Source organism: Lepus europaeus, chromosome 7 (assembly GCF_033115175.1).
Source record: "Lepus europaeus isolate LE1 chromosome 7, mLepTim1.pri, whole genome shotgun sequence".
In the NCBI taxonomy this organism is placed as follows: domain Eukaryota; kingdom Metazoa; phylum Chordata; class Mammalia; order Lagomorpha; family Leporidae; genus Lepus; species Lepus europaeus.
The window spans coordinates 62,882,218-62,901,464 of record NC_084833.1 but is presented as its reverse complement, the minus strand read 5'-3'; the positions used below and the strand labels follow the sequence as shown (position 1 = coordinate 62,901,464).

Sequence of the window (19,247 nt, the reverse complement as noted above, 5' to 3'; positions counted from 1 at the left end):
ACCTGTCTGAGCCCACAAGCCCCAAACTCCAGGGATGAGCTGACACCCGTGGGAGCCTCAGGGACAGTGAGCCCCCGGGTCGGGGTCTGGCCCCTGCAGGTCAGCATCTCAGAGGCACAGCAGGGTATGCCAGCGGGGGCCCCTCCACCCACAGAGTCAGCACTGCCTGCGGAGGCCAGAACCTTGCTCACCTCTCCAAAGGCTCCCGGGCTGCTCAGGCTCAGCAGGCCCCTCCCTGACTCCTCCTCCCCTGAGAGCTCCATCACCTGGAAGCTCTTCTAAAGGGAAGAGGCTCTGGCAGACCAGGGCTCCAAGGGTGCCCCCAAATTTGCGCGGTGCTACGAGGATCGAAACACAGGGACCAGCTTGTCCACACAGCCCTCCCCTAATTTCATATGTAGGGAGGTCAAGGCACAGAGAAAGGCCAATGTCGCCCAGCAAAGGCCACCATGGAGCCTCTCTGCTGCTCTGTGAAGTAACCCCTTGGACCTCCCCAACTCTCCCAGGCCCAGAAGCAGACCTACATTCTAACTCGCCAGAGGAAGCCACCTAAGAAAGGGTAAACTCTTGTCAACCACGGGCCCCTAGCCCAGATTGCCTACAAGGGCTCTGGACAACGGGACGTGAAGGCTCAGAGAAAGTCCGGGCCTGTGCTGGTGCCATTGCCCCTCACCCCTCCCACGTGATCACAACAAAGAACTACACAGGAGCCGGTGCTGTGGCGTAGTGGGCGCTGTGGCGAAGTGGATTAAGATGCTGCCTGCACACTGGCATCCCTGTATGTGGACTGGTTCAAGCCCTGGCTGCTCCACTTCTGATCCAGCTCCCTGCTGGTGTGCCTGGGAGAGCAGCAGACCACAGCCCAAGTGTTTGGGCCCCTGCACCCACGTGGGAGACCTGGAAGAAGCTCCTGGCTCCTGGCTTTGGCCTGGCCCAGCCATGGCTGTTGCAGCCATTTAGGGAGTGAACCAGCGGATGGAAGACCTCTCTCCCTCTATCAAATGAATAAATGACTCTATCAAATGAATAAAATAAACCTTAAAAAAAAAAAAAACCCACATAAGAATTTTGAGAACCAGCCCTTGAGAACCAGCCCAAAGACTAGATAAGAGTCCTCTATAATGAGCACACAGAACACCTGGAGCAGACGGGAACCTGTGACATCAGCGCCAGAAGCCAGAAGCCTCCACAGGGCCTGAGCAGACAGCAGCCCTGTGTCATTAACACTCTCAAAAGCCACTGGGTACCTCCAGATAAGCACTCTCCAGCCTGGCACCTGCCCAGGGAGGACACGCAAAGGCTTCTGCAGCCAGCCACGCCCACAGCCCGCCTCCACCCCGCCCCAAGGACTCACCACCTGTGGCTTGCTGCAGCACTTGCTAGCAGGGGTCACCTCAGGGGGCTTGGTCTCAGCAGGGGCCGGAGGGGCCGGAGTCAGGCAGGGCGCAGTGGCCGCAGGGCCTGCCCCCGACGGGAGGGTCAGCATGTACTGCTTGGTAACATCCTCGAGCGATGGTGCCTGCAGTGTGGAGTGGGCTCGGCTGGGGAAGCCCACGGGCTCTGGCACAGCCACGGGGGGCCCAGCCGATGTTGGTGGCTCGGGCACCACGATAGGCATAAAGGTGGCGGGCACACTGGCGTGGCGAACGTGTTTGGAGGAAGGCTGAACCTGTCGACGGCTGCCCGCCTGGTCCCCAGAGCTCTCCTCACTCCGCATCTCCTGGTGACTACTCCGGGCTGGCCGCTTCTTGGAGCCCCGGCGGATGAGCCGTGGGGACAGAACGTCGGCCAGCTTGGGGTCCAGGTGGAAGTCGGGGTGGGCGGTGGAAGAGGCGGGCGGCCCCTCTGGTAGGACCCTCTCCGACTGCGCCCGGCCCCTGGCAGCACTGGGCTCCCCTGGCTCTGGCCGCCGCTCTGCGAGGATGGGCTCGCTGCTGGACGGAGGTAGCACAGGCTCAACCTCTCGGATGGGCTCCCCTCCTGGGCCCTGGAAGCCAGGCCCGGCCAGCTCCCCACGGCGGCTGGGGTCACTCAGAGATTTCTTCTTGGGGGCTTTGCCAGAGACCCTGTTGTCTGCCACACTCCCCAAGGCACTGGGGCCCTGGACGAGGCTCTCAATAACCTCCTGATACCCCTTGCTCTCTTCACTGCCCACAGACCAGTCACTGTGGCCACTGGTCAAGCCCTCGTCCACAGCTGGGGTGGCCAGAAGCCCCATCTTGGGGCTCAATGAGCCCAGGAGGTTGCTGTCCACGGAAAACCCGGAGGGCTCCTCAGAGGTGGCAGTCCGGTGGCGCTGTGGAATCGGGTCACTCAGGGACCTGTAGGCCTCGGCCTCTCCGTTGCTCAGTTCAGGGCCACCAGGGCCTGATGGTGGGGCTTTGCGTCGCCGGCGGAGCGCACCTGGCGTGGGAGGGGTCTCAGAGGACATCAGGGTCCACCCGCCCAGACTGTCCTCTGTCCCGGGGCCGTGGTGGTTCATCTGGGTAGAGGAGGAGGACGAGGAGGAGGAGAGTGGTCGCCACACCCCTGAGGTACCCAGGCCACAGAAGTCTGCAACAGGAGGCTCTGGGTCCGCCCCGATGCCCTCATCCGCCAGGCTGGACTCAGGGCCCGAGAGCTCCTCCTGGGACCGCCGGCCTCGGGTCATGTCCCCTGCCCAGGAAGGGACATCAGTTCCATCATCCTGCTGGGCACCCATGCGCTGGATCTTCTCAAAAACCTGCCGGGCCTCCTGCACATACTGATCCTGGACCACCATGGGCAGCGGATCCTCCTCCGTGCCTGGGCCTGCCAGCAGGAGCTCCGAGGAGCTGGGCTTCAGGGTGCCGGTGCGGGACAGGCGGCGGGTCGTGGGCTTCTCAGAGCAGGTAAAGGACTTTGCCCTGCGCAGGGTGGCCGTCAGGTCTTTGAGTGTGGGGCGGGGGCAGGGCGATGCTGGCACTGGGGTGGTCGTGGGCCTCAGTGGCTCCCCGGGGCCGCCCACTGTGGCGGCAGCAGAAGGTGAGTCTCGGCCATCCAGGGGGCTGCTCCCGCGGCTCCTGCCCGGCTTTCGGACTCTCAGCTCTGAAAGATCTGCCCGCAGGAAACTGAGCAGGGTCAGTGTCTCCGAGGCAATGTCTGGATTGGACAGGGATTTGCGCTGGCGGCTCTTATCCAGCTCCAGGCCTCCGTCCCTCAAGGCCCTGGAGGTGCCCATCGATGCCTTGGGGCGGGCTCGAGCCTGGGGCCGCAGCAGGAGCCCCTCCCCAGCTCCAAAGCTCGGGGAGCGGTACACGGAACCCCGGCTGGACCACAGATCGTCATCTTTGAGGGTTTCCGTGCTGGAGTACCGGCTACTCCCGCGAGAGCCCGCGGGGCTGGCCAGGTACGCGGGGAAGCTCACCTTGGCCACACGGAAAGCTCCTCCCACGGTGTCGGGCACAGGCCTCGATCCCTCCTGGGCACCCGGGACACCGGGCGGTGAGCCAGTACCCCACTCACAGGGGCCCTCCTCGCTCCGGGCTCTTGGGGATATTGGGGGCTCAGGGCTCCTGGCTCCCCCTTCCGAGTCCATGCTGCCCAGATTTAACCCTTCGCCGTCCGGCCTGCAGTCCCGATCCAGGAGGGAGCTAACAGGCCTGAGCCCCGACCTCTCTCTCCGGAGGTGGCCTCCCTCACCATCTTGGTCCTCGTCACTGCCCGAGGAGTCGCCGCCGTGGTAGGCCGGACTCTGCGCCCCAGGCGGCGGCAGCCGGCCCTCTTCTTCCTCCTCGCTGGAGCTGGCAACCCGGCTTCGGCTGACAGGGTAGGAGGAGGCGATGGAGGAGGAGGAGGAGCAGCAGGAGGCCCGGGCCCCGGCCTGCGGTTGGGAGAAGCTATGCCAAGAATGTAAACCATCCGCCGGACGCTGCACCCGCTCCTGCTGCTGCTGTTGCTGCCGCCGCCTCTCCTCCGTCCCCGGCCCGGGCAGCGGCCGCGCAGAACGCAGGCCAGCCAAAGGGAAGCACGTCCGAGGCGGCGGCGTCGGGGGCTGCCTGGGCTCCCGGACCGGGGGCTCCCAGGCGGCGACGTCGGGGCTCGGCGTCCCCCGGGCCTCGGAGTCCGCACTGGGCCGCCTGGAGCCGGGGCCGCCGAACAGCTTGCGCATCTCGGTGACGCTGGGCCAGGCCCCTCGCGCGGCGCCCTCGGCCGCTTCCTCGGCGGCCCCGGGGTAGACGCACCCGTCCCGCGCGCCGGCCGCGTCGTCGTCCAGACGCGGCGCGTCGAAGCGCCGGGAGAGCTGGCGCACCGAGGGTGAGAGGCTGCGGAGCGGGCGCGGCTGCGCGGGGGCGGCCGGGGGCCCCGACGCCAGCTTGGACACGCGCCGGGAGGGCTGGCCCGGGACGGTCGCCGCCGGTCGGCACGAGGCACGGCGCCGCAGCCCGGGGGTGTCCGCGCCCCCCTCCCTCGGACCGGGCCCGCCGCTCCAGCGCTCCAGCAGCTTGAAGGAGACGCTGCGGTACAGCGGGGGCCGGGGCGCCCCGTCCGCCATGGCGGCGGGCGCACTCCGGGGGGGCTGGCCTCGCGAGTCGCGGCCAAGCCCCCCCTCCCCGCCGCCGCCGCCGCCGCCGCGCGCCCCGGCTCCGGAGGGGCGCAGGGGCCGCGCTGCGAAGGCCGGGTCCTGGCCCGCGGCGCGCGGGGCTTGGGGCTGGTCGCGCACACCCGCGCAGAGGTTCGGCTCAAGTTTCTGCGGCCGCGGGCGGCTCGGACTCCATCCCGGGCGGCCCCTCCCGCCTCAGGGCCGAGCCCCCGCCCCGGCCGCAGCGGCCCGGGACATCGCGGCGGGGCCGGGCGGGGTCCCGGCGCTCCGGTCCTCGGCTCCGCGTCGGCCCGGCGGCTGGCCCGTCTCCCCCGCGCTCCCGCACCCGCGGCAGTTCCCGCTCCCTCCCCCTCGCCTGCTCGCTCTCCGCTCCCTTTTGTTGCAAATAAACTTTGTGGCGGAGGGAAGGGGGCGGGGGGCGGGGCCTCGCGCCCAAAAGAGGGGGTGGGCTCCGGGCGCGCGCGCCGCGGGGAGCGGGCGGGGGCAGGGAACGGGGAGGAGCCGAAGGAGGGAAGCGATGCGGGCTCCCCCCGCACGCCTGCCTGGGCGCCCTCCCCCGCCGGGCTGCCCCTGGGGACTGGCCGGGCTCGTGCAAGCTCTGAGCGCCGTCAGCCGCTGCCTGAGGGCTCCGACCTGGCCACAAAGTCCCGTACACACCGACACTCAGGTACACAGACACACTCCCCGGACTGCCAGAGGGGTGGGACTCCTCGCCCGGCGAGCCGCGGGTGCCGGGGCCGACCGCGGCGCTGGCCGCTCGCAGCCCCGCCCCTCGCCCCGCCCTGTGGCGGCTCCGGCTCTGGTCCCGCCCACTCCCCCGCCACTCGCGCTCCCCAGCGCCCAGATGTCCCCCCTCCCTGCGACTTTCCAGCGCAGAGCGTGGCTTAACCCGCGATTCCAACAGCTCCACCCCGTGGCCACGCCCACTCTCCCGCTGCCACGCCCCCTACTTGCCCCGCGGTCTGGGCGGTGCCTCTCCTCTATGCTCCGCCCCGCGCCCCGCCTCCTCGGTCCGCGGCATTGCAGGGTACGTGACTCTTGCGCCCTCTGCCGGCTGTCTCCCAACCGGCTGAGCCCTAGATCCATAAAGCGGCTGCACAGGGCCTACAAGAGTCCGGAGCCTTAGGAAGACCTCGCTTCTTTTCACTGGTTTCCTAGTCCCCTTCATCTTTCCAAAACTTCGCGAAGCGCTCGGCCTCACACAAAAGAAGCTTCGTTGGGAACGTCCTCGGTTTCCCACTGCCTACCTGAACTCCTACCTGCAGCTGCTTCTTCCTGCTGCTGGAAGGTGCGGGTCTCTGCTGTCGTCCTCTGGCTGGTCTCACGTTACTCTGGGTCCTGGGGTGTCACCCCTTGCCCACTCCCTCTTGTCTCTGCTAGATCCCATTCATGCCCCTGGACCCAGCTGAAAAAGCAGGGCTTTCCCTAAGAATGAGTGAGTGAGTAATGGCTTACGGAATGCCTACCATGTCTGGATAACATCATTCAGTTAATCCTTGAACCACCCGTGGAGGTAGGGCCTCCACTGTAAGTCATGAGGGAGAGGTGACTGACCAGCATCACAGCCAGGAAATGGCAGCTCCGGTGTGACCCAGATTCCCAGCTGAGGGGCTTTAAGCACTACCCTCCACGCCTGAGGAAGGAGGAGGATCTCTCTGAGGCCCCAGCAGCCTCCTCCCTCTCCCCCTCCCCCTAGGGGAGAGCCTAGTCTGACTTGCGCTGCCCCCAGCACTGCCCCGGCCCCCTCCAGCCCCCGCTCAGTCTGTGCTTTCCCCAGCCCAGCCCAGCCGAGCCCAGCCCAGGCGGGGAGGGCCCTCCCTGGAGGAGAGTGGGCATGGGGGTGGGGCAGGGATTGCCTGGCTGCCCACGGTCCGTCAGCCGTCCTGGCCCTGCTTGCTGCTTACCCAGGACCCTCTGGCAGCCCCTTGGGTGATGGACAAGGCCCTTCTGGTAGGGTACTGGGTGGAGCCCGGTCTTCAGGGTGTCCTTTGCATGCCACAGAAGTGATGGGCGAGGGTGGGAGCTCTCTGGCAGGCCTGGTGCCTCTCATCCCTGCCCTGCTGTGTGACCCTGGCTATGTCTCTGATCTTCCCTGGGCTGCTCCGGCCTCCTGTGAAAAGTGAGCAGCAAGTCAGGTTTCCCAAGGGCACCCCCTGGCTCTGATGTGGTTTGTGTAGCTCCTGCTCTCCCAGGATGTGGTTTGTGTAGCGCCCGCTCTCCCAGGAGTCACTATCTTCCCCCACCATAGGGGCTGCTACCATCTGAAGTCTGCACTGTTCCTAGCTCCCGCACACCCTGTGCGCGTCTGCCCTCCCCCACTACTGGGACAGGCGTCTTCACCCCAAATCACAGATGGAGTGAAGGCTCAGGTCATAGGCTCCCCGAAGCCTGTACTTGACCTTGAGGTGAGCAGCTGGGGCCTTTGGCTCAGGAGTCCTGTTGATGGGGAGGGGAGGTGTTCAAGGACCCAGGCTGGACCTCTGCCCAAAGGGAAGCTTCCCCTATCCGATTGGCCGGGCTGTTTCCCGTGCCTGCAGACTCCTCCCACCCCAGCCCCTTCTGCAAAGTCCTCGGAGGAGACTCTTCTGGGGGGGTGCTAGCAACACTGTGCTGAGACTTTGAAACCAGCCCCCCGCCCCATGTGCCAGGGGATCTACAGATCACCCCCTTTCCTTGGGCCCCAGGCGCTTGCTCTGTGAAGGGCAGTGAAGACAATAGCGATACCCCGGGAGTTCTGGTGACCCAGCCAGGTCAGGGCTTGGAGACACCAGGACAGAAAGGCTTGGTGGTCACAGCCACGGCCAGTGATGGGCTTCGGGTACCTAGCACCAAGAAAGATGACTGGAGTGGGGGGTAAGAAGATTCAGGGAAATCTGGCTTCTGCCTCCATTTCCAAAGCTTAGTAGACTGTCTGAGATTGTCCCTTTTCCTATATCATTAGGCCTCAAGTGCACACGGTTGAATCACTTACAATCTTTTGTTCATGATGCATTCTCATCGGTTGTTTCATTGAATGTCACCAAATGACCAAGACCTTTGCAATGACCTTCCTCTCACCATACAGCTCCTCTGCTGCCTGGTCTTCCCCACCCCACCCCACCCAAGATAGCTGCCACCTCGAACCCCGGGTTCAGCATTCTCTTGTTTCTCTTTTTTTATGGTTTTATGGCATTTACATATTCCTTCAAACTATACATTTTCATTTTAGTCATTTTCAATTTGTCAAAAAGGGCATCTTGCTGTGTGGAATTTGGGGGACCTGTTTCTCCTGGTGATTGTGCTGCTCAATTTACCCGTGTTGTTGGATGTTAGTAGGGTTCGTCCTGGCTGCTGAGATAGGCCGGTGTGTGAATACGGCACAGGGGATCGACTCACTGTCTTGGCGGGAGGCACTGGGTGCCTCCAGGTGTTTGCTGAGCATCCACGCGTGGCTCCAGGTGCGCATGGATGGAAGTGCCCCTGCGAGAGCAGTGCTGTCCGTGCACCTGTCCAGCCTCAGGAGAGTTGTCAGGCTGGGATCGAACGGCTCTGCTGTTTCTCCATCGTCTGGGTTTCGCTTTTCATGAGGTGCCTCTTTGTGCCTCCTGTCCACTCCTCTCTGGGTTGTAGTGCTTTTAGGGCCTTGCGAAATGTATGCTCTAACTGTTCCCTCCTTGGCTGTTTAGGGAGGGCTGGGAGTCTTGTCTCTCTTTTGCAGGTAAGCAAACAGAGGATCGGAGAAGCCAAAGTGCTGGTTCACAGCCACAGAATCTGGGGCAGCCCTTCTATCTGGGGCTTCAGCTAAGAAATTGTCTCTGGCCGGAGACCAGGGCCCCGGGGCCCCCAGCGCCTCCTCCTCAGTCTCCCCTGCCCCAGCCCTCTTTATGTGCTCCTGAGATCCCCCACCCACTGCAACATCCAGGTGTACGTGTTTATTTCATTACCGCCTGTCTCCTTCACCAAGCTAGGAGCTCCCGGACCACAGGAACCCGATGCCCAGCATGATGCCTGGCATGCAGCAGGTGCTCAATAAACGTTGTCTGTCCTCCTCTGCACCCCAGCCGCCTGGATTCTTTCCCAGGGGAGGGTCTGGATCTGAACTCATCTCAGAGGTACATGGAGAATGTTTGTTGAACAAAATGAAAGAGGGGGGAAGCAGCCCACTGGCTCCAGGGCTAGCACAGATCCGTGCCTCGGGCTTTCCCTGCTAGGATTGGAAATTCCCCAAGACAGGCCCTGGCTCTGGCTCTGACTCTGGCTCCCCAGTCCTTGACCCCAGCCCCTGGCCACCAGTGTCCAGCACTCGGAGGTCCCTGTCCTGGGAACGGTTCTCTCTTCTGTCTCCACCACCTCCACTTCCTTCCCTCAGCCTGTCCCACCCTCATGCCCCTCCTCCTCCCCTGCCCTCTACGGCTGCAGGCCTCTGGCTCTGCCTGGCCCTCTGCCCTGTCTCTTCTTATTCTCTCCTTCAGGGAGCCCGTCCAGCCCTCGGCCTCAAGCTACTTTGGAGCTGACCCTTTCCCAGACTTTGACCTTTCTTCAGGTGCCTTCCCGGGGGCGGGGCGGGGTAGGCCCCAGGTCTTGCTGGCTTGCAGCTTTCATGCAGGTTGAGGCTTCGCCCCCAGCATAGCCTCTGGTCCCCACCAAGTCCAGGTCACTGGCTGGCTTCCACCTGAGGTTCACCATCTCAGAATAGAGCCAAGTGGGGCCAGCATTGTGGCACAGCCGGTGAGATGCTGCCGGGAACAGCAGCATCTCATATTGGAGTGCCTGGGTTCAAGTTCTGGCTACTCCGTGCTTCCAGTCCAGCTTCCTGCTAACCCACCCAGGAGCCTGCAGATGTTGGCCCAAGTCCGGAGGTGGGGGAGGATTGTGGAGAATGAATGAGAATCTGCTAGTTCACTCCTCAGATGGACACAAGAGCTTGGGCCAGGGCTGAAGGCAGGAGCTGGGAACTCAATCCAGGAAGCCATTGCCACTGCCTCCAGAGTCAGCACTGATAGGAAATTGGAGCCAGGAGCCAGAGCTGGGAATAGAACCTGGGCACTCCCATGTGGGACACCTGTAACTACCGGGCTAAACACTTGCTCTAGTCCTTCCTTCCTGAAGAGGTGGGGCTTGTGGATTTGGTTCTTAGTCTCAAAAAAGTGTGATGAGCTTATTTTTTTCTTTTTCTTAAAAGACCACCGCCTCCCACATGAGAGAGAAAACAAAAACAGTTGCAACCCCTGCCTAAAGCCCCTGTTTAGAAACCTCCAGTGCCTGTTCCTGCAGACAGAGGCGGGATGAACTTACACTCCGAAAGGGTAAAGCCATTGCAACAGTAACAATCTCTGCCCGCTTACTGTGTTTCAGGCGCTGTTCTAAGTGCTTTGCACTGATTAGGCAATTTCACCCTCATGACAATTTTATAAGACAAGTAATTTCATTCCCATTTGACAGTTGGCCAAGCTGAGGCACAGAGGTTGAACAACTTGCCCAGTGACAGAGCTAGCCAGTGGCAGAGCTGGGAAGCGCACCCAGGTGGTTTGGCTCTGGAGCCAGTGCTCTCCTGCTTCCAAGAGCGCAGCCGGGAATGTGACTTACCTCCTGGGAACCTAAGGGAGCAGCCGTCACAGCTCGTGCTGGTGGCTGGGCCGCCACCGAGCCGTGGGCAGAGGTCCTCTGTCTCAGGCGCCCGCGCTCCTCCATGCCCCTTCACAGGCAGTCAGAGAGAACACATGCAAAGTGGCCGATGCCTGAACTGCTCTGCTTGGCGGTGCCCTGCACAGGGCACGGGGACCAGCTTCTGCCCGGTCTACCTCACGGTGGCCAAAAGCATCCACGTCCCTTGTCCAAGCTGCCAGCCTCTCCAGCAGGGACCCGGGACACTGACTACCCTGGGGGGGCTGGGCCTGCTGCGAACACACCTTGACATTCCTGTGCAGCGTGACTCCTCCAAAGTCCTTCTCTGAGTGCCTGCTGCCCAGCAGCCTGGGGATTCGGCAGGGACACACACACACACACACACACAGTCCCTGTCCTCTCCCGACTCTGCCTTCTAGAAAGGGAGACTCTGGGCCACGTGCAGTGCAGTTTGGCTCACAGGGGCTGCGTGCAGCACCAGCTAGCCTGCTGTGCCGGGGAAAGCGGGTCTGGGATGAGGGGACAGGGGCTGGGTGGGGGAGGAGAGTTGGGCTGCTTCCTGTGGTGCCCCTGTGCTGCCTCCCGGGGACCTTCGGCTCTAGGGCCCAGACCTGTGTTGGAGATGCCGCCTCTGCATGAGATGGCCTCACAGCAGCCCTCGGGCCCCCACAGGCCAGAATGGTGGGCCTGGGTATAGTCTGTACTGAGACCCGCAGGCAGGCTTCCGGCCCCAGCACCTCCACCTCCTAGAGGCCATGGGTCTCAAGCTGCTAGCTTCTGCTTTTAATTTTTTTTTTTAAAGATTTTATTTATTTTCCTTATTTAAAAGGCAGACAGACAGACGGACTGCAGTAAATCTGCTGATTTACCCCCAAATGCCCACAGCCGCCGTGGCTGGCCCGGGGTGATTGAGACTAGGAGCCAGAACTCCAAGTGGCTCTCCCACGTGGGTGGCAGGGACCCAAGCACCTGAGCCATCACTGCTGCCTCCCAGGTGCACATTAGCAGGGAGCTGGCGTGGGGAACAGAGCTGCGCCTCGAACCCAGGCCCTCTGGTACGGGAGGCAGGAGTCACAAGCTGTGGCTTAACCTCTGCACCAAATGCCCGCCCCTGATTTCACCTTTCAGCAGTGTTGAAGGGGGCGGGCAAAGGATCTGGGCCCCCTGGCATTCAAGACTCTTGTCCCACCAGCCCCCTTTTCTGGGTAGAAACCTCTACACCCCCAATTCCTCAGGCTTCACTGGCACACGCATTGCTGGTGTCAGCCTCTGGGGCTTGTGCACGGTGCCTTCCTGCCCTCCGCCTGGCTCAGAAGTGCCCCTGGCTCCTCCTTTACAAGCTCCTGCAGCCTGGGCATCGCCTGCCCTCGCCGCCACCTGGCCCTTGTCTGGATGCCCCAGGGCAGGGCCCGGCTCCACACCGGTGTCCCCCTTCTCTCTGCTGAGCTCTCAGTGGGGCTCTGACACCTGGCTCAGATGCTCTGCCCTGTCCCCTGCCCCGGCAAGGACTTTCCTGATGCCCTGGACGAGGCTGGGGACATCTTGTGGGTGTCTGCCAGCAGGCGTCCGTCTGCACAGCCCTGGCATCACTGTGTTAGGGTCTGTGCCTTCAGCAGTGCAGAGCCCATGTGGGACAGGGCTGGGACTGGTTCTTCCAGGACCCCGGAACCAAGCCAGACCGGAGCACAAGCTGTCAGTTGGGTTTTGCTGAATGGATGGAGAGTGTACATTCACCCCTCCAAACCTGACTCACGTGCGCTTTCCAGAAGCTCCCCTTTCACCGTGCACCGGCGACCCGGGGGCCTGCAGCACACGCCTGGTTACAGGACTGGCCTCCCCGTAGTTTCACAGTTCTCCAGCTCTCTGTGGCTGCCTCCAAGTTTCTCGGGGGCCAGGCCCAGGCCCAGACCAAGCCCTGTCCACCTCTGTGCCCGCAGGGCCTGCTCCAGGGAAAAGCTTCAATAAATACTTGCTGGTACGATCTGGGGCCTGTGAGGGACCCTACTCTGTGCCCAGCCGGGCTGAGCTCTAATTCTCAACAGGCTTTGGCTTGCTGCGGCTCCTGGCACCCTAGCCACAGCACCCACAGGACGGGTGCCCAGGCCCAGTGGCCCGTCCTAGTGGACCCCACGGCCCTGCCTCTGCCACTTGGTCCTGAGTTTCAGGAGTAGCTCCTGCGGCCGCTGGCGGAACTTCTTCTGGGTGAAGTAGAAGAGGATGGGGTCCAGCACGCTGTTGGCGCTGGCGAAGGGGCGCGTGCCCTTGTAGGCGGCAGCAAAGGCCTCCAGCACCGGGCACGGCACACCCGGCACAGAGCGTACTGCCAGGTAGGCTGTCTTGGTGACGTGGAAAGGCAGGAAGCTGATGGCAAAGGCAGCCACCACCACCACAGCCATGCGGGCCGCCTTGTCACGCCGCTCCTGGGCCACGGGCCCTGCTGGGCCGTCCTGGCGGCACAGGCGCTGGGCCAGGCGACAGTAGCAGGCCAGCAGGGCGGCAAAGGGCAGCAGGAAGCCAATGACCGTGAGGGCCATGCCGTAGGGCAGGTAGTGGGCGGCCAGGGCAGGCGGGCTCAGGTCGTAGCAGACGGTGCGGTTCCGCTGGATGCCTGTGGCGGCGAAGATGGCGGTGGGCAGGCACTGGGCTGTCACGGCCAGCCAGATGGCGCCACACACCAGCCAGGCAGCCCGCCGGCCCCCACGCTTGTGCCAGGGGGCCAGGGGGTGGCAGATGCCCAGGTAACGCTGGAAGCTGATGCACGTGAGGAAGAGGATGCTGCCGTGCAGGTTGGCGTAGAAGAGGAAGCGCACCAGCTTGCAGAGCACCGCGCCGAAGGGCCAGTGGTCGCCGCGGGCGTAGTTGTAGATCAGCAGGGGCAGAGAGCAGGCGTACAGCAGGTCGGCCAGGGCCAGATTGAGGGTGTACACGGCGGTGCGGGTCAGCGCCCGGCGGGACGTGCAGAGCTGGGCGATGACGCAGGCGTTCAGCGGCAGGCCGGCCGCCAGCACCATCGAGTACACCGGTGGCAGCAGCAGGCGCTTGAAGTCCTCGCGGTAGACACAGGTGGTGGGTGGCGAGCCCAGGACCTGCACGGTGCCGTTGTCCCCCACCATGGCTGCCCGCCTGGGCGTCTACATCTATAGAAGCTGAGCCAACGGGAAATGCCTGTTAGTGATGCAGCCCCAACTGCCCTGCCCAGGGGGCGCCGCCCTCACTCAGGGCTGTGACCATCCCATCGGAACGAGGGAGGCACCAGCTCTGTCGTCTCCTATGCTCACCACCCCGGAAGCTGCACAGAGCCCCTGCCCCAAGGAGACTTGGAATTTAACAAAGCTCAAGCTTGGGGGAGATCCAGTTCATTTTCTTTCTGTCGTATTCCTTTTCATTCAGTCTTCCATATGAACTTTTATGCATCATTCAAAACCCTGACCTGATGGCTCCTCCATTGGGAGGCTGATGGACTTGGGTTTGAGCCCCAGCTTGGCTACTTCCTAGCAGTGTGGCCTGCTCTCTCTGAGTCAGCGTCCTCACGTGAGAAAGGGGGAGATGATGTGCTACCTCCCAGGGAAGCCATGTGGTGTCTGGCCAGGCAGGGCTTCCCTGGGGCTCCTGTGGGGGGAGACTGTGGCCATGGTAGCTCTGCCTGTCCCTCAGCACTAGGAACCTCCAGGGAGAGAAAGGCCAGTGCTGGGGCCTCACAGCATCTCAGAGGGGCCCCGGGCAGAGGGCCCTGGTAATGCCAAGTGACCAACATGGGAAGTCCACACACCATGCACTCACTGAAGATGGGGTCCACCTCTTCCACCTTCCCAGGCCACGGTCCTTCTTTTGGCTGTAGTCTTGTCATCTGTAAAACAGGCAGGGGTAGGGCTGGCTCTGTGGTGTGGCTAGTTAAAGCTGTGGCCTATGGCACGGCATCCCACATGGGTGCTGGTTCGAGTCCCAGCTGCTCCACTTCCAAACCAGCTCCCTTCTAATGCATTTGGGAAAGCAGTGGAAGATTGAACTAAGTGTTTGGGCTCCTGCACCCACATGGGAGACCCAGAAGAAGCTCCTGACTCCTGGCTTTGGATTGGCCCAGCTCTGGTTGTTGTGGCCATTTGGGGAGTGAACTAGCAGATGGAAGACCTTTCTCTCACTCTGCAACTCTGCCTCTCAAATAAATAAATATAAACAGGCAGCAGGGGAGACTCAGGGGTTCCCACAGGCCTCTTCTGTCACCTGGCTTGAGGTTTTAGACCTGGGTCTAGCAGAGTCACTGACACCACAGCGCCCCCTGGTGCCCCAAGAGAAAACAGCTTCTCTGAAGGCAAAAGGGTAAGGGCTTAGGAACAGTTCCCAGAACTAGAAATACAGACCCGGCGCGGGAAGGAGTGGGGCGGGACCAGGGATCTTACTCCGGGAGTTAGAAATAGAGCCGGCAGGGGAACCCAGCTGCCTGCTTGGGAGGAGGCAGCTGCTGGAGGCTACCGGCCAGTTTCAGAGTGAGGCAGGCCTGGGTTCGAGTGCTGCTTTTCCCACTTCTATGCTGTACAACCCAGGCCACGTCACTTGCCTTTTCTGGCCTGTAAAATGTGATATGGGTAAATGCCATGCCATTCCATACTACAGCTTGCCTCTCCTCCCATCCCTTCAGGCTGGGTTTGGGAGGAGCCAGCAACAGAAATGCCTTAGGGGGTCCCTGATGGGGTCAGTCTGACTCCCGGGTGCTGGCCTCTAAAGTGCCTTTTCCACGACACAAATCCCAGAGACCTGGAATGCAAAGTCTTTGGGATGGTGAATCTAATTTTCCCCTCTCCCCCATTTTACAGATGAGAAAAACTGAGGCCCAGAAATATTTGGAGCCTTATGAAGGCAGACAAAGTGTGGTAAATGCTGAATATATGCGCTAAGTGGCTATGTGCCTGTTTCCTCATGTGTATAATAGGATCATATAGTACCTGTCACAGGTTTGTTGTTGCAAGGAGCAGTGCCTGGCACGAGGCCATGTGCTAGCTGTTTCTCATGTAAATAGACCTGCTCAATAGGGTAATAGGATTTTAGAAATTTTATTAGTACACAACAGGTTTCTCTCAACTGAAAATTTTATTTTGATTGTATGGCAATTCTGTGCAAAGTTATGTCTGGATGATCTCCGCACCCCACATCCCATATTCTTGGTAGGGCCTCAGCCCATGAACTAGGAGCGCAGGGTGCCCAGCTCAGGCCAGGAAGAAGCATGGCGGCCCCCACAGCACAGTCAGGAAGCCAAGATCAGTATGGGCAAGAGAACCTGGGGCCGGCGCTGTGGTGTAACAGGTAAAGCCGCCGTCAGCAGTGCTGGCATCCCATATGGGCATCAGTTCAAGTCCACTTGTAATCCAGCTCTCTGCTACGGCCTGGGAAAGCAGTACTAGAAGATGGCCCAAGTGCTTGGGCCCCTGCATCTGCGTGGGAGACCCAGAAGTGCCTGGCTCCTGGCTCCTGGGTTTGGATCAGCACAGCTCTGGCCATTGCAGCCAACTGGGGAGTGAACCAGCAGATGGAAGACCTCTCTCTCTCTCTCTCTCTCTCTGCCTCTCCTCGCTCTGTGTAATTCTGATTTTCAAATAAATCAATCTTTTTTTTAAAAAAAGAACTTCACTCATTCATCTCATCACTCACTGTTGCAGGCATTCCCTTGTTCAAGCATTCAGTATTCACCCTCTTGTTTTCACGTGCCAGCGCTCACTGCCTGCCAGTGGGTAAGACGCTGCTGGAGATGCCCACATCCTACATCGAACACCCGGATTCAAGTCCAGACCTTCTCCCATCCCAGCTTCCTGCTAAAGCACCCCTTGGGAGGCAGCAAGTGATGGCTCAAGTACTTGGGCCCCTGACACCCCCATGGGAGACCCAGGTTGAGTTCCAGGCTCCCAACTTTGGCCTGGCCTAGTCCTGGAGGTTGTGGGCATTTGGGGAGTGAACCAGGTGATGAAAGATCTCTCTCTCTGTGTCTCTCTGCTTTTCAAAGAAATAAATCTTTAAAAATCTGCATGAGAGCATAGTATAGTCTACGGATGTAGATACATAGATATAGCCAGTGTGGTAGTCTGAGGGGGGAGACACATGTGAGCCACAGGGTGGCAGGGACTTTTCAGAGAACAATGCAGGATGCAGTGGCTCTGGGGTGGGGTGGGGCGGCTTCCCTGGGGGCAGAGGTCTGTAAGGACACCCCAGGTGGGGAAGGGGTGGGCTGGGCTGGGCGGAAGGTTATGGTGGGGAGGAGAAAATGGGTAGGGGGGGCTGTGTCCCTAGACCTGCCTTTGGGGGCCCTGTGGCCCCGAGGCAGCCTCTGCCTCAGGTGCCGGGATGCCAGCTGCTCCCTGTCCTGCTGACTGCTGGTGTGGCTGGTCCCCCGTGGCCCGCCTCTTCCCTATTGCTGCAGGAAGGGGTCCAGGGAGCCATGTTGCCCTCTGGGCACACTTGGGGGACAGTACCACACTCCCTACTACTCTGCCTCCCCAGGGCACAGAAGGGCTGAGCTAGTCTCCTCGTTCGTGGAGGGTGCTGGCCCTGGAGGAGGGCTCACGTGGCCCCAGACTCCGGGCAGCAGCAGACATGGCTGTCACGTCCGTTACCTGTCTCAGGCCTGAGTCCCGCGCCAGCTTGGACCCCAGCCTCCTCCTGGGCTGCAGCTGCCCTGGCCGCCCGGCGGGGTGCTGTGTAACAGGCTACTCGGACGTAGCCATCCTTGCATCCTCTGTCACCCGGGCAGAGCCCAAGGTCCCTTCCTGACGTTGCAGGACAGGGCTGTCCCAGGTCCGCTTGTCCCACTGTTGCCACGCCACGGAGACAGCCACGCAGCCAGGGCGGCCGAGAGCCCGGCTCCTGTGCCAGGCCCCTACCCCACACTGTTCCCTAAATGTGCATCAGGCCCCATCTTGCTCTCTGTTCCCCCAACTAGGCAGGGCCCCCTCCTCTGGGCCCCCCAACCCCTTGGCATCCCTGAGGCCAGCCCACCCCTCCCTCAGCCCACGCGCCCACGCTGACACTCACACGCAGCCACGTCTCACATGTGCTCCGGTGAAGGGACACAGACCCGTGGCTCTTGCCCTCAGCCTGGCTGTGCAGGCCAGCTCCGACAGGCGCTGGCTTCCTCTGTTTCCTGGCAGGGCCCTCACTGACTGAAATAGCCCCCGCCTTCCCGGAACCTGCCCCAGCACGGCGGGGAGGGCGGTGGGGGTCAGAGCCATGGACCTAGCAGCTCTTTCTCCCCAGCCCTCCTCTGTCTTCTCATCTGTCGAATGGGCAGGTGTTTGATTAAAGACTTCTTGTCCCCACCTCAGCTGTGACAGCCAGTCTCCCTCCCACCCTCCACGGCTGGCTGCCATGTCCCTCTCCCCTCCCTCCACGCGCTGGCCACTCAGTGCCTGCTCACGCAGCCCCCTCCCCTGCCCTCCTCAGCATGGTCCTTTTGCTCCACATGCATCTGTTGAGTTCCCCCTGTGTGACATCAGCTCCTGCCTCACCCCCACAGTGCCCCTTCCACACAGCAGGCTGGGGGCCCATGAGTGACAGGCGTGGGCAGTGGGGATACAGTGAAGTCCCTGAGAGCTCACTGGGGTGGGATCCTGAGTGCCCCCCAACCTTGCCACCATGGCCAGGCCTCCAGAGCAGGAGAGGTGGCTCCCTGCTGTCCCAGGGAGGCCAGCTCGAGGGTGGAGGCTGGCAACCAAGGAGGGCGACCTGGGGGAGGTGGGCTTTGTTGCAGCGGGTCAGGGTGGTACAGGGGAAGCACACGGCCCTGGGAGACTGAGGCCCAGGCTCCTGGGCTACTTGGGACAAGCCCCTCTCCTCTCTGAGCCTCCCCAGCAAACATGTCACTTGGAACACCAGCGTGTTGAGAGATGGGACTGGCACACAGGAGCAAGGACTCTTACACCCTGTGAGGAGCCTCAGAGTGTCAGAGCCGAGGTGCCCATCCCGGCACCCATCTCCTTCCAAACCCATTTTATAGGCAAGGGGATTGAGGAAGCAAGCAGGAGCCACAACTTTGGACCAAACTGAGAAAACTCAGGTTGGGGCTGCCTAATAAACACCCGATCAGTTATGCACGCACTGAGCACCTACTGTTTATTCAGGTCTGTGCTGGGAAGTAACTTGTGCCAGCTGAATTAGCCCTGTGCTGGGGCCCAGGAGGGCAAGGTGGCCTGGCCTTCAGCAGCCAGCCCTTTTCTGGGCCCTCAAAATGACCTCCCATGGCCACTTCTGCCAGGGAGGGTCAGCGTCCTTACCAGGAATGGGAGCAGCTTCGAGGGCTTCCTGGGGTGGACATGTATCTCAGTCCCAGCCACCTGCACAGGTGTCTTCCTGCTCTGAGGGCCTGTGGCCATGAGATGGCGCTCGTGCACAGCCCAGGACAGCCAGCCTGAGCAGGCAGACAGCGTGGTTGGGGCAAGGGACAGGGGCCCCCCTGCTGAGGCCGGCACACGCAACCTTGGGACGGGGTCTCCAGCCCCCATTCCTCCTGACCCACCCCTCTCAGGTGAGCTCAGACCCTTGTCTCAGACCCTCACCCTGCTCAGTGTGGCTCACAGGAGTGGCAGGGACATTGGCCAGGAAGACATGGCCAGTGCTGAGCCCAAAGCCCTGGGGTGTCGTCCTGGTACCACACATCCACTGCCCATCTCTATGGCAGGTGCACAACCACAGATGGCCCTCACCCCACAGCAAGGACAATCTGCCAGTTTTTCCTTTCCAGTTAGGGCGGCAGCCCAGGGTCAGCCTGGAAGAAGCGGCTGATGAGACCTGCCGCTGCAGGGGTTCAGTAGCTCCTCTGGTCTCGGGATGACCTTCAGATGACTTCAGCCTCCCCTCCCCCCAGCCGCCTTAGGCGGAGGGGTGAGGGGAGCTGGAAGGCTGAGTCACCACCTACAGCCTGCAGAGGCAGGAACCAGCCTAGACCTGGCTGGGGGTGACCAGAGGCTTCCCAAACTTGGCCAGCCTGCCTGCTGGGAAACACGGCCCCGGGGGAACCCCCTGGCTGTGCCCCTGGCACAAGGCATAGGACAACGGGGTCAAGGCCTGGCTTCCTTCTCCTGGGGAGTCAGACAGGCTGGGA

General features: G+C 61.8%; 2 protein-coding genes across 2 annotated transcripts in view; both read right to left on the bottom strand.

Annotated features, from left to right (window-relative positions):
• Positions 1-4,513, bottom strand: part of ARHGEF17 (Rho guanine nucleotide exchange factor 17) — a 59,090-nt gene extending 54,577 nt beyond the window's left edge. The window contains exon 1 of the mRNA XM_062196682.1: positions 1,355-4,513. Coding sequence (XP_062052666.1) covers positions 1,355-4,513 — 3,159 coding nt within the window. The remainder of the gene's footprint in view (positions 1-1,354) is intronic.
• Positions 4,514-12,282: 7,769 nt separating this feature from the next.
• On the bottom strand, positions 12,283-13,278 carry P2RY6 (pyrimidinergic receptor P2Y6). Its single transcript, XM_062196683.1, has one exon. The coding sequence runs from the start codon at positions 13,276-13,278 to the stop codon at positions 12,283-12,285; it is 996 nt and encodes a 331-aa protein (XP_062052667.1).
• Positions 13,279-19,247: the final 5,969 nt, after the last annotated feature.